Source organism: Helianthus annuus, chromosome 10, assembly GCF_002127325.2.
Source record: "Helianthus annuus cultivar XRQ/B chromosome 10, HanXRQr2.0-SUNRISE, whole genome shotgun sequence".
NCBI lineage: Eukaryota > Viridiplantae > Streptophyta > Magnoliopsida > Asterales > Asteraceae > Helianthus > Helianthus annuus.
The window spans coordinates 177,180,464-177,199,850 of NC_035442.2; the positions used below are offsets into that span (position 1 = coordinate 177,180,464).

General features: G+C 34.5%; 2 protein-coding genes and 2 long non-coding RNA genes across 4 annotated transcripts; 2 read left to right on the forward strand and 2 right to left on the reverse strand.

Moving 5' to 3' along the window:
- Positions 1 to 2,503: 2,503 nt before the first annotated feature.
- Positions 2,504 to 5,474, reverse strand: LOC110886844. The gene is made up of 2 exons (XM_022134694.2): positions 2,876 to 5,474; positions 2,504 to 2,770 (listed from the first exon to the last, which is right to left on the reverse strand). Exon 1 carries the CDS (start codon positions 5,243 to 5,245, stop codon positions 2,912 to 2,914), a length of 2,334 nt encoding a protein of 777 aa, XP_021990386.1. The 5' UTR covers positions 5,246 to 5,474; the 3' UTR covers positions 2,504 to 2,770; positions 2,876 to 2,911.
- A 1,422-nt stretch (positions 5,475 to 6,896) lies between these two features.
- On the reverse strand, positions 6,897 to 10,552 carry LOC110886845 (probable inactive receptor kinase At2g26730). Its single transcript, XM_022134695.2, has 2 exons — positions 9,352 to 10,552; positions 6,897 to 7,809 (listed from the first exon to the last, which is right to left on the reverse strand). Exons 1-2 carry the CDS (start codon positions 10,529 to 10,531, stop codon positions 7,085 to 7,087), a joined length of 1,905 nt encoding a protein of 634 aa, XP_021990387.1. The 5' UTR covers positions 10,532 to 10,552; the 3' UTR covers positions 6,897 to 7,084.
- Positions 10,553 to 16,740: 6,188 nt separating this feature from the next.
- Positions 16,741 to 17,985, forward strand: LOC118483248. Its single transcript, XR_004870050.1, has 3 exons — positions 16,741 to 16,893; positions 17,733 to 17,762; positions 17,827 to 17,985. It is a non-coding gene; the product is annotated as an uncharacterized LOC118483248 (long non-coding RNA).
- Positions 17,986 to 17,994: 9 nt separating this feature from the next.
- LOC118483249 lies at positions 17,995 to 19,146 on the forward strand. Its single transcript, XR_004870051.1, has 3 exons — positions 17,995 to 18,029; positions 18,442 to 18,518; positions 18,919 to 19,146. It is a non-coding gene; the product is annotated as an uncharacterized LOC118483249 (long non-coding RNA).
- The last annotated feature ends 241 nt before the right edge of the window (positions 19,147 to 19,387 follow it).

A 19,387-nucleotide genomic window follows, 5' to 3' on the forward strand; every position in this document is an offset into this window, starting at 1 on the left:
CACCAAGAATCCCAACACACCCACCTTCACCAAAACTTAAATTTACACGCAAAAGAAAAACTTTTGTTGTGCAAGAAGATGATGAAGAGATTCAACCACCAATTTCCTTATCATCTGCCCTCATTCAAGCCACACCACTCTCATCATTTCCATTTAGATCCACTTTACTTCCACCCATTGCACCATAACCATCAATCTTCCCACTGGCTGTTCAGTATCCTCAGGAGATTCATGTAATCAAAGGAGAAATTAAATCTTTTTATTCAACAGAGGATACATCACAACTTACCTTCCTATCTCTCCTTGGTTATAGAAAGCCTAGAAACTTATATGAATATTTGAATTTAAAGGCTAAACAGGCTGAATATATTCGAAAGGAGAAGTGTAAAGGGATGGATGACAGGATTACTCAGGGAATCTTGTCACTAGAACTTAGCAAAGTAAGCAAGATAGAAGATTATGCTAAGGACCTAAGCAAGTCCATGTGTAAGAAGCCAATTATTGATGAGCTTGATAAGGAACTGAAACAGGATTACCTTGATCATATCATGAAACATAAACCATACAAAGAAAATAAAGCACAATTCAAAGATTGGTCAATAGATGCTCTCAAAGAAGAAATAGAAAGAATTCAAAAAATGCTCAATGACCATTCACAAAACCCAACTCCACCGGATTGGAAGAAAGGCAAACAAATTGATCAAAGTAAGGCATTGAAGCTGAAGAGAATGAGAGTAGAGCTCGTTGCTACAAATTATGGTAATGCAAGGTCTGTTGCCAGATGGTCTGAATCCAAGATTGTTGAAACATACAAAAGACTGGAATAGCTGAGAAAAAAGGATCCTACAGTTCCTAAAAAGCCATTATATCCAACAGTGGTTGTCCCTCAACAGACCCTTACATCTAAAAAGTTGCCCTTAGCATTTGGCTTATTCATAGCTACCTTGAATCAAGCAAAATGGCAGAAGCAGATGGCTGAGGCTGATGAACAAATGTATGACTATTACAGAAAAGAGGGACTCAAATACCAGCTGTTATACCACAAAAATCCTGCCAGTGACAAATTAAGAGAAACACTTGCAAATCTTGTCAGCAGGCCACAGTCACCCAACTCATCAAGAATAACTCTTCACCCAAGAAAACCCTCTGATTCAAAAATTCTAAAGTGGAAGTCATCCTCAGACACCTACGCATTGACTTTGCTCAGATCAGATGGTAGTGTTCAAAGGCTAAAAATGGAAGATGCATATTGTCTGGATGCAGGTGACCTCCAAGATCTGTTGAACCTTGAACTTGAAAGGGATTTTGAATACATGGTCTCCATGTACTTTGAGTTACAATTCAAAGGCCAAATAAGGGAGATGCTGATGAGAAAGAAAGATCAAAAATAAAGAAGTGTTTTGGCATCATCTGTTCTAGGGGGGATTGTTGGATCTAGTGGACCTCATAAAAGAACAAATGATTGAAAAGCCAAAATAGTCTACAACATCTGATCATGAATAACAACGCTTTGAAGATGTGCTCCTCCTAATGACAAACACTTAACATCTGCTTTCTCTAAAGTCTGCTAAAGCCAAAGGTCTGCCTAAGAGAACATCTGTTTGAGACAAGGTCTGTTGATCCTTAGGTCTGACAAAGTGAACCTCTGCTGATGAAGACAAAGTCTGTAAAAGCTAACGTCTGCTATGGCTCAAGAGATGTTAAAGATCAACAAATGATTATTCAAAAGATGATTGATCAACAGAGTTTTCCTTTATTATCAATGTAACAGTGCTTAGACTATAGCAGATGTTAGGAGTTTGTTAGGCGGTTAAATGTCGTTGTCTAGGTGACGTCAGCTTAGATGCTTCAAATGTGTTTGGTTTGTACTACAAATAGAACAGTGCATGTACTGTTCTATTTATCACTTTCCTCTTGACATTTTTGTACGAACAAACTAGGAGTGATCAAGCTGAGGGGAGTTTGTAATTCTCATGCATACGTATACAATGTAATTGCAATCTTTATAAAGGCATGATGATGAAAGCAATCTTTTCATTGTTGTGATTGAAAAGTTATTATTCTGTTGCATATTTCCATATTTGTTTTATCTTCATTCATTGTTTCAATCTTAAACTGTCACAACAATCAAACTCAGATCCTAAGAGCTACAAATTTAAATTATAATTAAATTCAAACAAAATATATTATATATAAGATGTGATGAAACTATTATAGGTAAATTAGGATACTACAACTTAAAAAAAAATTACTTAGAATTTATCCAAATGTACTATTCACTAGAATTGTTGGTTGTAGAGATATGAATGAGCATTCCATTTCACATTATAGTGTACGTTTAAATTTTTGGATCTCCTTAATTTTGCTTTTTCAACAATTGTTAGGTAAATTGTTAAAACTATGAACACAAACGGAGAGTGTACGTTTATATTTTTGGGTCTCCTTAATTTTGCTTTTTCAATAATAACTTAGGTAAATTGTTAAAACTATGAACACCAACGGAGAGTAAGATCATATGAGCAATCAAACCCATAAGAAAATGCATTCAAACATTCCTCAAACCACACCAAAAAGTAAATATTGATACAATAATTTACAAGCTAGTAAACTAGGAAACAATACAAATTATAAGACCCAAGGACTTAATCATCATACTTCGTAGATGCTAATGGTGCAAATCAAATTCTTCAAGCAACATATTCGATCTCAATCTCACATTGGATTACTTTGAGCAGTGGTGTTTATCCATGAAAATCATATTAGCTTGACCCTGCGGTTCATACGCAAGTGTAAATACAACTATGTATAATAGGAGGAAATCAACAAAGGAGGAAAACAAATAAACAAGACATTATAGTCTGGCAAATGAACTTACCCTATTATTTGAAGAACGACATTTGTTTTTGAGGAATCACGGCTCCACTAAATAGGCACGCCATTTGCCCATAAATGGCAAGTCACTTGAATTCATTCTTGGAATTCCTTGATCTTGAAGGGTTTTGATTATTTGTGTAGTCTCACCAAGAAGTTGGGCTGCATGTTTGACATTACCTTCCCTTTTCTCTATCACACCAGTGTGGCATTTCATTGTTATGACTTGTGGTAAGTTGGTGAGACAAGCGGCCATTACATCAGTGATCATTGATGATAAATTATCGAATAGTTTCTTTTGGCTAACCTTGTCATCAATGTCGGTTTGGTAGGTTCGCAGGATAGTTGTGGTTATACCATACATTGAGTTGGCACAAATAGACCTGCTAATGCATTCATCCTTACATGTTCCTCCATGTATGGAATTTTCATTTCGGCCTTCAGTATCGTCCTTCGTGTGAATTATTCTTTTAGCTGTATCCCTGAACCATTCAACAATCTGTCCAGCTCTATTCTCTTGGAGAGCAGGGTCTTGCAACTTGTATCCTAACCAATTGTGGTAGACATCAACTTCTTGCCACAAAGTTCTTGCAGCCTCTTGAAGGGTTGCATAGTCATCAGTAGCATTGAGGTTTTCTTCCACATGTGTGACGTATACTAAGCCTTCCCTCACGCTTTTCAACAAGCTATCAACTTCCTTCTTTTCGATTTTGGGAAGAGAAGTGGCGATGGTTGTTAGGGTTACCACTGGTATGCTCCAACAATCTTGATATTCTACTTTTAATAGTGAAGATGGAACCTGATGATCCATGTTGTCAAACATTTTAACTCCTTGAAAACCACAAGTAGGTTTTTCCAAAATCAGCTTTATGAGATTGTTTGGTTGGTTTTCTTCGCCCTTCTGGATCAACTGGTTCACAGATTTTGTAAGGCCTTCCATTGTTCTCTCGGCAAGCTCTGTCTCATCTTCAAGTTGCAAAACATATGGGCGAAGATCTTTACTTGGTTCCAAGTTGTCAGTCTTTTGTCCCGCTGAACAAAACACGACCTTTACCGGTTTCAAACAATACAAGACACATAGCATAAATGAAAATGGGATCAAAGCTATTATCTTGCACACCACCACAACTCCTTCCTGGAGTTCGATACAAAAGCTGAGAGTTAGCCTTTTCAAGATCTGGGTAACCCCCTTAAGTTTGTCGCTACGTAATGGGAGTCTTATACTAGCATGTTTCCAATCGTATAACTTCTGAGTCCAGTAGCTTTCTACTTCAAAGACCTTAAAATGTTTTGAAATCATTTGTAAAGACACTTTGAAGTTTAAGACTGCAAAACATCTAGAAAGCGGTGCGACTGTACCAATCACAACACCAATAGATTGTACTGTGAGAATTACTAGCATGGACCAACAATAATCCGAGTTATAGTCCTTCCTCAAAATATCTTTCATAATCCAAGACATGGTGAGAGTGTGTAAGAGAATGACTAAAACACATATTACCCCAGAAGCAGATGTCGTATGAAAGCAAGCGGTTATGAATTGGGGGCTACCGCTTTCTGCCATAATCCAGTGGTTTCTCACATGCTTTTGCAACTTCTCAACTGTCAATACTTCTTCTGGTGATTGTTGAATGTCTTTTGAAGCTATATTATGACCTTGTCGGTACTTCAATTCTATAATCTTTTTGGATTTTAGAATCGCCAAAGATGAACATACATGTATTATCAACAATACAACTAACAAAATCATATAGATTGTTGCTAGTAAGGTATTGCGATGCTTGCTTATGCCCAGTGATTGAACATCATATTTAGGTGAAATCATTTGCATAACAGAATCTTCATTGTAGGATACAACTCCCGATTGAATCTGAATGCAAACATTCAAAACCAAGGTGAATACAAGAACACACAAAGCTGTGATGTTTGACAAAAGTTCATTGCTACCCATGGTAGCTAAAGATGGCAATATATTGGCCATCATGGTGCACATGAAAGCCATGCTTCCGAGCTTTCCGGCTTCATCCATGTCACCAGGTATCACACCACTTAGATCCACTGGCAACTTCATCGCGACAAACATTATAGAGAGAAAAGCCGCATTCATTCTAAAGTATTTACACGGAAACCATAGCTTTCTGCTACGTATACCATGTAATAAGTCAGCCACCATAGCAAGGATGCAAACTAGAGATGCAAACACGATACACATCCCAATCCAAACCATAGGTGTGCTGTAATTGTTTTCCAGATCTGATCGGTATAGAGGCTTCACGTAAGCCAACAACGAATATATAATATGCTTAGGAATATTATAGTCATCGACGAGTTCATCTACAAGTTGTAGATACTCTGTTGTTAAGTTGTAACTCATAACTTCAGGGAAAGAAACTGATGTTTTAAATTTATTTGATGGAGATATAGTGAACTGAAGTTGGGTGTAGGAAGATCGATGAGGGTAACACTGTGGGTAGAGCTTAGGACTGGATTTTGTGTTGAGAAAGACTTAACTTGATAGAAACAAGGATAGGTTTATTTACGGACGGTAACTATATAAATATACAACCGGAAACACATGAATCATGCTCTTCCATAAAGCTGCTGCATGAATAAAGATATCAAATTCACACAGTGTTATAACACCAGTAGTGGGCCGTGGTTTTTAAAAAAATTGAAAAAAAAAAACGCTTAAAAACGTCCCCAACCCATTACATGGGGCATTATTTTTGAAAAAAATTTGTTTAGCGTTTTTAAAACAACGCTCAAGATCCGGCCAACCATGTTGACTAGCCAATGGGTTTGGGGCACTTGTAGTTTCCTTTTTTTTTTAACCTCAAAAATAATTGTTTAATAATTGGAAGGGGCATTATTTGGGCATTATTCCCACTACGTCACTTTTGCAATAACGTCTCATGCTGACTGGACTTCCACATGTCGAATAATGCCCCATAGTGGGGACATTATTTTGGTCTTAGCAAAACCTATGAGTGTGACACGATAAGTAGATGCATAATAATTTGTGGGGCTTTTTTTTATTTTTTAATCGGAATCCATTATTTCATAGCATCACCAGGGACACCCATGAAACTTTATTTTCAATAATTGTGGAAAACAACTCTTGAAAGCTAGTGCTTTATAAAAGTGGATTGCATTTGATTTTTTTCAATTATAGAATCTTTTATTCAATTATGCATTTAAGATAATGTACCAATTTAAAATGTTTGCTAAAATATACGTACCAATTATGGTTCACTTTTGTTTTGCTTGATTATTATACTTGTATTTGTGAGGTTTTTTATGGTTGGCATATGTTTGATTATTATACTTGACGTACGGTGTTTTTTATTTAAGCAGGATTAGTGGTGGTTTAGGGTTTAATGGATTTAAATTTTTATTTCAAAATGTTATGTTGTTAGAACAATAGATTACAGGATGAACATAGTGTCGCTAAGGTCTTGGTCCCAAAAGAATGCCCCAAAGAAAGAAAAACAAAAATTCATGAATAGAAGCTTAGGGCAATATCTATATAACCGTTGGTCCTTGGTTACTCCTCTTTTGGGGTGTATTGGCTAGAAAATGTATATGTTGTTGTAGGATGATTCTGTGAAACATGATTACACGATGAAGAGCTTGGATTTTGGGGATAAATCCATATCCATTATTGAGCATGATGATGATGTTACCCAACAATATGAAACACCAGAAAGAAGGAGACAGCAAATGTCTAATGCAAAGACAATAATTTTTAAATAATTTCTTGATATCCTGTTAAACATGTCATGCCACTCTTGTTTTGAACTCTTTAGATTTAACCATGTTAAACGTGTCGTGTTATTAGTGAATTGGTTATAGATAAGATTATCATGTTAAACATGTCGTGTAATCCGCTTATTAACTATGTCCGTGCTATTGATTAAGTAGATGACACATTTACTTAAATGTATGGTGTTTAGGTTGAAATGTCGTGTCAAACACATCCATTTTAGAACAACACTACACGTTTTGCAAGTTGCATTTTGCTTCTGTTTTCTGACATTACATTTAATAATTTATTCATCTAAAAAGTACGTTACAGAATCCATAGAAGTGCAGAGAAAACAACCTACAAGCAACTAATTTACAATCAACCCAATGGAAACTTGCCTAACCCATAAAACTCACACACAAGATTAGTAACATAAATAAAAAGAAACATGACATCATACATATGGGTTTATGGTGTAATGGTACTCGGTGTATCGAGTGTGATGGTACTCGGTGTATCGAGCGTGATCGTACTCGGTGTGTCCTGGGTCTCTGTTGAAGGCATATAATCATATACCTTAGAGTGGTCATCGGACGATTGTCTCAACCACATTTTTTCAATCTTGCTCACCACATCCTGCATTATTGGTCGTTGTTCTGGCACTTCCGATACACAATCCTTTGCTATTTCCAAAAACTCCTTCATCATCTCCTTGACATTATTAGGAACCATCCTTAACTCCACATCAAATGTATCATCCTTCTGTTCCTCGAGCGCACCTGACTCGAGCAACTTAGAAAAGTGGACCCCTTCACTGCCCAATGAGGCTTGCTTTGGAGTTTTACCCGTTAAAAGCTCCAATAACAAAACCCCAAAGCTATACACGTCAGATTTCAATGTGACTTCTCGGGTATCCCTAACTTCTGGGGCCCAGTAACCGTTAACATGATGGTCCTGGGAGCTTGAAGCGTCAAAAAGCGTGTTGAGACCATAGTCAGACACGAACGCTTCACTATTGGGTTCTTGTCGGATGAGGATGTTAGATGAATTGATGTTTCCGTGAACAACTGATATTTCTCCATCTTCGCCTTTTTTGTCTTCATGTAAGTATGCCAGTCCCCTAGCAGCACTCAATGCAACTCTCATCCGATGGTCCCAATCGAATTGTGTCGTTTGTCCCGAAGCTATACTTCCTGTAAAAAAATCGCTTACGCTACTTTGATCAATGGATCCTATCATTTACAAGCTAAAAGTGTAGCAGTAGTAGTCGTTATAATATAAATAACTTTTAGTTATTCAAAATTGGCTGCTTGTTCATTTTTTTTTGTAGAATGTGAACATATGATGAAAGTTGGTAATACAGAAATATAATAAAGGCCACACATGTCAAAAGATTCTGGCAACCAATGACCAGCAGCAAAAAAAGGAAAACATTTTGAGCATTAATATACCCCACTATTAATCGTAACACCATAGATTTATTAGTATTAGTTTTGAATAAGAAAAAGAGCTAATGATGAAAGGTTATACATACATGAATATGTCCAAACCCATCAACTTATTGTGTTTTGACATATATAGGGGGCTGATTGGTATTGAAAGGTGCTTACTATACAGCTTAGTTATAATAAATATATGGGAATGACTATCTATAGCTTAAAAACGACCAAATACCTATAGTTATCAGGTATACTTATTAACTAAAAAAATAACTTTAGGATATTCAAGGACATAACTTTTTCATTTTAAATTTTATATAATTCTATTTTTTTTTAAATATATATATCAACATCACCATAAAATGTTTGATTTAACCCAAATATGTAAAATTCATAATTATTCCTAATTACATCATCAGTATACAAGAATTAAGGACTATCAGAAAAATGATTGAAACACAAACTTATTATTTTATACTTATAATTACTTTTGATCATATTTGCTTTATAATGAGTGTCGGTAATGTACCGCTGCCGTAACAAACCGCGAATAGATTCCGACCGAACAACTTCAGGACTATCGGAAAAATGACCGATATTTATTTTTATGGTTTTCGATTGATGGAAAACATTTATTTTTTGGGTTTTATTTTCGGTTGCAATACTAGATGTCGCTACCACATCGATACCGTAGAAAATCAAACCGATACCGGTCGAAATTCCACCGCAACGCCCGGGTATTTCACTAGTTAAAAAAAAGTACAAATCTTTATAGCATATGCATTAGTAGGGCTGTACCCAACTCATCATTGGCAATAAAGCATAAAATTATGATTCACGTGATTCGTGATTTTTGATTAAACAGAAACAAAATGACCACTTTTCAAAAAAAAAACAAAAAGAATGAGAGCGGGTTGAGCCGGTACTTTTCATCTAACTGTAGGCTTTTGCCGATCCTTTTTACCAAAAAAGTATAGACTAAATCTAAGCTGTCTCAGCTGGCGAAGCTGATGCACCATGGCGGACAGCTTATAGCGCCCCCTCTTAACTGTGACGGATGGTGGTTGGCGCTCCAGGGCGCCATAAATGTTGAGGTGGCGGGGTGGCGTTAAGCCACACCCACACCCTGTGGCCTAAGCATATGAAACCACTTGGCTAAACACCCTTTGTCGAATAGTAGCGGTGCAAAAATTTAGCGAGAAAAATGCAAGGAATAAAAATATAGAGAGGGATACGTTTAGCACACCATAGTAATTAGAATCCCATAGTAATTAGAATAAAGATTGGAGAAATTACCATGAAGACGATCATATAAGCTACCACCATCGATGTAACCATAAACAACCCATTTCTCATCTTGTGAATAATAATAACCTATCAATGGCACCACATTTTTGTTCTTCATCTTCCCCAAAACCTCCATTCTTGTTCTAAACTCGTTCTCCGTCACCACCACACGTTTCAATCTTTTCACGACCACCGTCACATTCTTTCCCTCGAGCACCTGTTTATACGACCTCCCAACACTCCCTTCCCCAAGAACCTCCGCGGACACATTCAACAAATCCTCCAAATCAAAACTATGAACCCCATGGTGGTCGAACAACACCAACTTCTTTCTCTCCACTTTCGCGTCAGCTAGCGCTTCTAATGGCGGTTTTGGCATCTGCGTACACATCTTCCTCCGTACACAACATAGGATAATGAGTAACACCACCCCCGATCCAATCGAAATACCAAGAATTTCGGGTGTCTTTTTATCTTTTTCCTTTTGTTTTAAAGGATCATCCGGAGCTGGAAATGACCCATTGCATTTATTTTTGGTAGGAAGACCACAAAGGTAAATGTTTTTGGTGAAGTTAGCTACTGCGAACTTAGAAAGTGAAGGTGGAATCGAACCCACTAATTTGTTAAAGGAGACATCAAACTTAACTAACTTTTCTGAGTGTATGTAGGGAATCTGGCCCGTGAAGGTATTGTTGTTTAAGGTTAAGCGAACAAGGCTCCTGAAATAGGAGAAGTACTCCGGGATGGTGCCACTAAAGCTGTTGTTATTCAACGAAAGGCGGGTAAGAAAGGTGAGGTTGGCGAAATCAGGAGGGAGTTCACCGCTGAATTTGTTAACACGAAGGGATAGGCTGCGAAGGCTAGTTAACCTTCCAATTGTGTTGTATGGTATTGGACCTACAAAGCTCTTGGCAGGTAACTGGAGATACATGACAGTTTTGTTGTCGGGAGGGGCGCAAGTAACGCCTTTCCAAGTGCAAGCGAGTTTGGACTCGTCCCAGTTGAGTTTTAATTTATTGTGGCTAACCTTGTCCAAGAAGTCGAGAAGCGCTTGCCTCTCGTCCGGATTTAGCGATTCATCTTTGGGTGGTTCAGCACACTCGTGCTTTTGTAGTGGGAGAATAAGAAGTGAAAATAGGAAGACGGCTAACGGAGAAGAGGAAGGTTTCCGGCGACCGGTGGTCAACATTTTTAGTGAGTGAGAATGTGATCAATGAGTGGATAAAGATAAAGGAGGTGTATTTATAAAAGGAAGTTTAGGTAACCGGTAATAATTTTTTTTTACAGTAAATTACTATTTTGGCCCCTTTGAATTAACCAGTTTAACCCTTTTAGTTCAAAAAAAAAAATTTTGACATATCAGACTTTAACATTGCATGTTATAACGGTTTTGACCTCTAACACTAACTATGTTACTGTTTTCTAGTTAAGTCTAAGGGTATTATGCTCCTTTTTATAGTTTAGGGGTTGTTTATATAAGTTATAAAGTTCTTTTAATATTTTTATATATGTAATTACTTATTTTTTTATTTCTCTATTTAACGACTCTTATTAAAAATACGTTTTAAATATACAAATAAATACATATTTCCTTAAAATTTTGTTTTTTGTAAATGTCGTTTAAAAAATCGTTTTTACCCTTTTTAAAACCGTTTATCGTTTTTTAAATTGTTTGTTTCTGAAACCGTTCTTTTTAAGTCCCCGTTTTTTTGTATAATTTGAACGGTTCATTTTTACCATTCTTTTTAAATTTTTTAAGTCGTTCATTTTTAAAACCGTTTATTTTTATAGAGTTTCTTTTAGAAGCTTTTTTGTAAAGCGTTATTTTTATTTTTTAAAGCGTTATTTGAATCGTTATCTTTTCTTAAACTCCTCCATTTTTGGGTTGTTTGTTTTTTCGAAATTTGTTTACTTTTTAAACCTTTTGTATACTAAATTCAATCGCTTTTTAAAACCTTATGTTTTTAACATAATTTTTAATATCGTTTGTTTTGTTAAACATATAAGGTTTTAAAAAGTGAATAATTTTATTATGTTAAAAACATAAGGTTTTAAAAAGCGGATGACTTTAGTACAAAGAAGGTTTAAAAAATAAACGAATTTCGAATAAACAAACAGTTCAAAAATGGAGGACTTTAAAAAGGATAAACGATTCAAATAACGATTTAAAAATAAAAGTAACGCTTTACAAAAACGGTTCTAAAAGAAACGCTTTAAAAATATACGGTTTTAAAAATGAATTGTTTAAAAAAAATATATGGTTTTAAAAAGAATAGTAAAAATGAACTGCTCAATTTATAAAAAAGCGAGGACTTAAAAAGGAATGATTTTAAAAAATAACATTTTAAAAAGGAACGATTTTAAAAACGATAAACGGTTTTAAAAAGGTTAAAACCAATTATTTTAAAAACCACATTTAAAAAAAACAAATTGTTAAAGAAATATATATTTATTTAAATATTTAAAACGTATGTTGTTAAATAATAATTGTGAAATAAAGAAATTAAGTCATTACACAAATAAAAATATTAAAAGGACTTTATTACTTACATAAACAACCCCTAATCTATAAAAGGACCATAATACCCTTAGGAAAAACTAGAAAAGAGTAACATGGGTAGCGTTATGGGCCAAAACCGTTATAAAATGCAATCTTAGGGTCTAATATGTTAAAAGATTCTTTTTTGGACTGAAAGAGTTAAACTGATTAAACCACAGAGGCCAAAATAGTAATTTACTCTTTTTTATTAATAAAAGGTTAATTACCAAATATTTAAATTTCTAAATGAAAATTATATCAATCGGGTAGGGTGTTCTTCAGATTATTTCGGGTTTTTCGCTCTTATTGTTTGAGTTTTTTGCTAATAAAAAGTGACCTGCTTACTGACCCATTTAATGTTTGGGTTATTCGGGTATTGGTTATTCTGTTTCGGGTTAGTTCGGGTCGGTTTGTTCGATTTTCATGTTTAGATGTAAAATGAAAAAAAAAAAGAATGTTTTTTCCTCACAAGGTATCATTAAATATATCATGTTGTTAAAAATATATCATCACAATTCAAGCATCATTTAACAATATGGTATGATAATATTCAAAAGTATCGGAACTTAATGTTTCAAATACAAAACATTCAAATCAAATCGCATCTATAAAAAAGACAATTAATTTTTATCCGATTTCAAGTTTCGGGTTATTCGGATCGGGTTGTTTGGGTTTTTGGTTGGGAAAAAGTGACCAAATAATCGACACTTTTAAGGTTCGGATTGGTTAGGCTTGGGCTATTCGGGTTTTTCGATTATTCTTTAATTCGTCGGATGACTTCGAATCCGGCTCGGTTTTCAGGTTTCGGATAATAAAGGACAACTCTATAAACAGCCATCAAATTGCGTCGATATTTATTTGTGAATTGCAAAACTAAGTCTTTTAAAAGCTATATTCATAGATCTCGGGGTAATAATATTACTATGCATAACCTTTGGATTGTAATAATTTAAATGTATGTATGTATGTATGTATGTATGTATGTATGTATGTATGTATGTATGTATGTATGTATGTATGTATGTATGTATGTATGTATGTATGTATGTATGTATGTAGCACATCGTACGTACGCACGCACGCACGTACGCACGTACGCACGCACGCACGTACGTACGCACGCACGCACGCAAGCACGCACGTAAGTACGTACGCACGCACGCACGCACGCACGCACGCACGTACGCACGCACGTACGCACGCACGTACGCACGCACGTACGCACGCACGTACGTACGTATGTACGTGCGTGCGTGCGTACGTATGTATGTATGTATGTATGTATGTATGTATGTATGTATGTATGTATGTATGTATGTATGTATGTATGTATGTACGTACGTACGTACGTACGTACGTACGTACGTACGTACGTACGTATGTATGTATGTATGTATGTATGTATGTATGTATGTATGTATGTATGTATGTATGTATGTATGTATGTATGTATGTATGTATGTATGTATGTATGTATGTATGTATGTATGTATGTATGTATGTATGTATGTATGTATGTATGTATGTATGTATGTATGTATGTATGTATGTATGTATGTATGTATAGGGTCAGGATTTAGAGAAAACGGTGAAAAGTGTGAGAACGGTGAGAACGATTTTGGTGGTGATATGTGGCATTGTTGCTAAATTACACTAAGGGGTAATATTGTCAAAAAAACTCACTCACATGAACTAGGTATTCAAATAAAATGCCATAAAAACACCCAATTCAGAAAAGACATGAAAATACCCAATTAAAAACGCCATAAAACACCCAGTTCAGAAAAAACGTCATGAAAATACCTAGTTAAAACGCCATAAAAACACATAGTTCAGAAAAACACCATGAAAATATCTAGTCTTAAACGCCATAAAACACTCAGTCCAGAAAAAGGCATAAAACCCAGTTCATTTTTTTTCGAAAAGTATATCAATAGTATACTCGTTGGAAAGATAAAAAACGTTGAGTTTTATGATGTAATTTTTTTAGAAAAATAATCACGTATAAAAAAAGTTAATGGCGTTTAAATATGATGGGGGAAAATGGCATGTGATTAGCATGTGCACCCTTGTTTGGATCTTCCAATTTTACCCCTCCCGGTAGTTATAAGGTTCCCATTATTTACAAAATGTCACCGCATCATCTTAGGCACAAATCACAATCCTTTGGCTGAAAATCGTTATCACTGTTCTCACACTTCAAATCGTTTTCTCCTGATCCCATTCTTATATATATATATATATATATATATATATATATATATATATATATATATATATATATATATATATATATATATATATATATATATATAGTGAAAGTGTAAAATACAATATCACTTAACGTACAATACGTACGATATAGTGAAATCGCATGTTATAAAAAAGCATGTTGGCAATCGCATGTTGGTTTTTTGATGAAATCACATGTTTTTTTTTGTAGCAATTTCGCATGTTGGTAAATATGATGAAATCGCATGTTGGTATATAAAGCAATTTCGCATATTGGTTTTTCAGCATAAACCGCATGTTCAAAATTGAATTCGCACCAGATCGGACGGTTGAGATGAGCGAGTACATATTGTACGATAAGAGATATTGTACATTAACCTCTCATTCTTCTCACACTTCAAATCGTTTTCTCCTGATCCCATTCCTATATATATATAGTGAAAGTGTAAAATACAATATCCCTTAACGTACAATACGTACGATATAATGAAATCGCATGTTATAAAAAAGCATGTTGGAAATCGCATGTTGGTTTTTTTTTATGAAAAGGCATGTTTTTTTTTGTAGCAATTTCGCATGTTGGTAAATATGATGAAATCGCATGTAGGTATATAAAGCAATTTCGCATGTTGGTTTTTCAACATAAATCGCATGTTCAAAATTGAATTCGCACCAGATCGGACGATCGGGCAGCTGATATGAGCGCGTACGTATTGTATGATAAGAGATATTGTACGTTAACCTAACCCTATAAATTAAACTTGTCTTTACATAAATTAAAAAAGGGCAAAAACCAAAGAAGCTTTTTTTTACATACTAGTACCTCAACTCAGTTTTTTATGTTTAAACTAACTGAATTTGATAAATTTAAACATAGTTGTTAACTTTATTTTAATATAAAAAAATGACTTTGGTAAATTCAAAACATAGTTGTTAACTTTATTTTAATATAAAAAAAAGAACTTAAAGCTGGTTGCACTTGTTGTTTTGCTTACGTAGCATTTTATGACGTACATGGTTTCTTTTATCTTTTAATTAAAAACTTAGGTGGTTGTTTAGATATAAATTAGCTAGTGGGATTAGTCGTGATCAGGGGCGGATCTATATGCATCGTTACGGGTTCACGCGAACCCAATGAGTATCGAAACTTTTATAGAAAACATATATAAAAACCTGAACTGAACCCATAAATAAATTAAGAGATGAACCCATAACAAAAATTGAAAAGCTATTACAGTGGAAAAGCTATTTGCTTTCAGCCATGAGGTGGTAGGTTCGATTCCCATTTCTTTCTTTTTTTTTTAATTCCAGAATGTAAAGTCTTCGTATGTGAAACCAATTGTTTTATATGGTCATGGTCGACCAAATAACAAAAGCAGAAACATGATCACATAAAACTATAAAAGCATAAAACATGATATTAGAGTTCAAATAACAATCTGAGCAATTAACATACTTTTTGGGCAAATTTATGAAGCAAGGTGCATCGAGGAAACTGGAAATCATGAACAAATAAGTAAAGTGTTTTGGTTTATATAAAAGTGAATATTTGACGTATGCATTTCCATAAAATCTTTTTATACTTTATGGTAGAAACTATTAGTTATACCAGTATTTTATAATTTAAGTTTTTAGTGCACTAAGTAGCCTAAAACGTCGCATAAAGGATTGTAAGGAATTTTTTTTATGAGGTATAAAACGGCAACATCGGTTTTTTATGAGGTATAAACGGCAACATCGGTTTGACCATGAATTGTTGTGTCCGACTCAACCGACCCGACCCAAAATTCCAATGTTCGGTTGTGAAAAACCTGACTACCGAAAAATTTGAACCCATAGGAAAAAAATCCTGGATCCGCCACTGGTCGTGATGCAGCTGAAAATTTGTAGGTATGATAACGGCATTCGCTATAGCAAATTAAAAAGAGAGAATCTCACAAAATAAAGTTATGATATGTATCAACAGTGTTTTATATCTATGGAAAACTATTAAAAAAACACGAATACTAGTATCGATGTTTGGTTAATGAGCGCCTGCCTGGATCGTCGAGTTTAGACTCGTTTGCTAGTGGAAGAATAAAAAATGAAAGCTGTAAAAAGGGTTACAGGAGCCATAGGAAGAAATGATGTGTGATTTTGTTTGTGGTTGATGGAACACTAGAGATATAAAGTAAAAGTGGCTATTTTGATGGTTTCCAACGACAGGTGGTGGCCATGTTAGTGGGAAGGAGGGAAGAATATTTAAAAAGGGAGGTGTGATTTTGCTAAAACTTTAACTTGTAACTTCTAATGATTTGGAGCCACTTTTTGACACGTGTAAGCAGTGGCGGAACTAGAACATTAACTCAGGGGTATCCCAATTTTTTTTCACCGTGTAATCGTACAATATTAAAAAAATGACAATAAATCTATTACTTATATTAAAACAAAACAATTTTGGCCACTTGGCATATCCTTAAACCATTTTTTGCCACCTGTCAAGTTAATAGTAGACAGATTTCTTCTTTGGGCGGCAATTGGTCGATTCACTTCCCTATTTCACTTTGATTGTACCCCCCGCTCCAATTGATTCAACATGGCGTAGCTAATAGGGCTTGGTTAAAGTTGGCTTCTCACATATGCTTTTCTATACTCTCTCTCTCTCTCTCTCTCATTCTCACATAATCGTTCATCATACTCCGAAACCCTAAATCGCTGATTCGCCTTCCTTCGCTCTGATTCTATCCTGTGTGACGAGGTTTATTCAATCTTCAAATAGTCAATAGTGATCATCATCGATGGTAATGATCCTGATATCTTCTTCTTTTATGGTTGATTGAACGATTCATTAACGGTTTTGTTGTTTATTGATTCTATGTTTTTGATTCCATTTGTTGATGAATACATTGACCGTCGATACTCAATATTGAAAGTGAAACGCCGATTGATGTTGTTTTTGTTTACAGTTTGTTCATTAGGATTTGTAATAGACGATTATGATGTTTGGCGGATTATGTTTTTTTAGGGTTTTAATTGTTGTCTTCGTGTAGTCTTATTTCTTGATTAGCAGCAGCCGTTTTTTGTTGTGTTTTAGGGTTTTAATTGCAATTATATGATTTCAAAGTCGAATAAGTTAATCATTTTTTGTTTTTATTACTAAGTTGGTGGTGTATGATTTGATACAGTTTTCATTAAGTTATGATGTTTGTTTTCCTATATTTGTGGTTTAAAGCTTATTTAGTTATCCGAAATTCAAAATCATAGTTTTGTCTAAGTGTCATAGTGTATCCGAAACCATTATCCATTCAGACATATATAATAATCGATTTATTGTTTTTGTCTTACAATTATATGATACAGAACTCATGGATTTATGATGTATGTTTCCCTATATTGGTGTTTTAGTTTTAGCATAGCATTATTATATGAATCCAAAGAATTTGAACAACATATTAAAAATTGTTATGCATTCTCATCTGATGTTAATAATATGATCCGCTCTAACACAAACATTATGCACGGTGTGAAAATTTAGTGATGTTTGAATACATACCATGGTTTATTACTCCATTAAGTAGTATTTGTTGCCTGATGTTAATGTTATTTTTCTTCAACAACGATGGTTCCTGGATTCTTGAAGATTGTATTGGGAGTTTCAAAGACTGAACTGGTAATAATTAAATTATCTATTATATATACATTCTGATATTTTTATAAATTGCTCCCATTAATAGTTAATTGCAGAAAACAGAGGCGTTGAAGAACCTTAAGCATAGATGATTCTGAATACAACGAAATACAACCGAAGAGTCAGCGGCTCGACTGCTCGAGCAAAGGCGTTGGAGCATAAAGTTGTCCGAGTTCATTACGACTGTGTAACACGAAAGACAAGGCGATTCAGATGCATCTTAGGTTTAATGAGATGATCGATGTGAAGGTATTGGTTTCTGTTTAGATTTTGATGTCTTTATTGTCTATGATTAGTCCTAATTTATGTTTTGGATATGGACGGATGATATTTACTAAATGTTAGGTTTACTGTGTTAAGTAAAATGTTTCTGTTTGACTATAAGTAGGTAACGGAGTCTAGAAACTCTCTATGATTGTTTCTGCTTGAAATTAGTCTCGAGATTTGCTTCATATTCACGCTTAAGAAACTAATTCTAATGAAATTGTTTAAGATATCAGTGTAGTGAAATGCATTGACTCTCTTCTCTCCTCTTTGCACGTACAATCTCCGCTCTTTTGACTCTCCTCTCTCCTCTCTGCAATGTTTCTCTCTCTACAAATTTACCCTTTTTATTTTAATTTAATAAAACAACATTGTGATTGTGAATTCTCTGTAACAGAAAGTCTTCTTATTAACACACCATATGAAGATTTAAAGAATCTTGAAATAGAATTTCTTGAAAACCCATGAACAAAGGTATGATCTTTCTTGATTCATCATATGTTTTTGTAATTTTTTGTCATCTTTTTCATCTGGGGTTTGTCTGTTTTTGTTTATTTTGCTTTTAATTTCTTTAAATTTTGATAAATTTAGAAACTTTATAGTTTGCCCCTTTATATATTTGTTGCTATTTGGATAATAGACTAATTAGCTGGTGATTAAAAGCAAATTTGGATATTTTAATGATGTACAATTAGGAAGATTTGGTCTTATTTTATATTGGGTTTCGTTATGTTTTGGTTTTGACTTTTGGATCATGAATCATAATATGTTTGATGTTCTAAGATTTAATTGCGATGAAAACATTGATCAAATCGTAAAAAAATGGGATTTACTATTCATATAATATTTCTTTGGTTGATTTCATTGGCAGTAGGTAGCGGAGCATCACCGGAAATAAGACCTAGAAGAGGTTGAAATATTGATGGTATTGGCTGAAAGCGATTGTAATACTCGGGAGAGGAGTTCTATCGTTACCTTTTAATGTAACACAAACGTCCAGGTATCCCCGTTTGTTAATGCTTTCACTTTCAACCAATGAATTAGGAGAATGAACTGCAAGTTCATTCCAACTTGCAAGTTTTCAATTATATTATAATCAAAATTATATTTGTTGAGGGACGGAAGCTAAAAAATCTTCATAGTCGGTGGATAGCGGTGGTACGCTGGCGTCTCATGACTCCGAATTGAAAATTTGTATTAAGCAACTTTACAGCAACGTTACTTACAATCGGTGACAGAAGTGTTTCGTGTATTTTTCTTTATGGTTATTGGCTTTAACTTCTGATCCTCTTTTGATTGCATGTATTTTCTTTGATTCCTATCTTGATTTTTAGTTTCTGGTG

Bases quoted from the DNA above. Each gene is read 5' to 3' on its own strand.
- LOC110886845 (XM_022134695.2), bottom strand. From the start codon at position 10,531: ATGTTGACCACCGGTCGCCGGAAACCTTCCTCTTCTCCGTTAGCCGTC. The intron at 7,810-9,351 runs GTAATTTCTCCA...ATTTTTTTACAG, and splicing joins CTTATATGATCGTCTTCATG to GAAGTATAGCTTCGGGACAA.
- LOC110886844 (XM_022134694.2), bottom strand. From the start codon at position 5,245: ATGAGTTACAACTTAACAACAGAGTATCTACAACTTGTAGATGAACTC.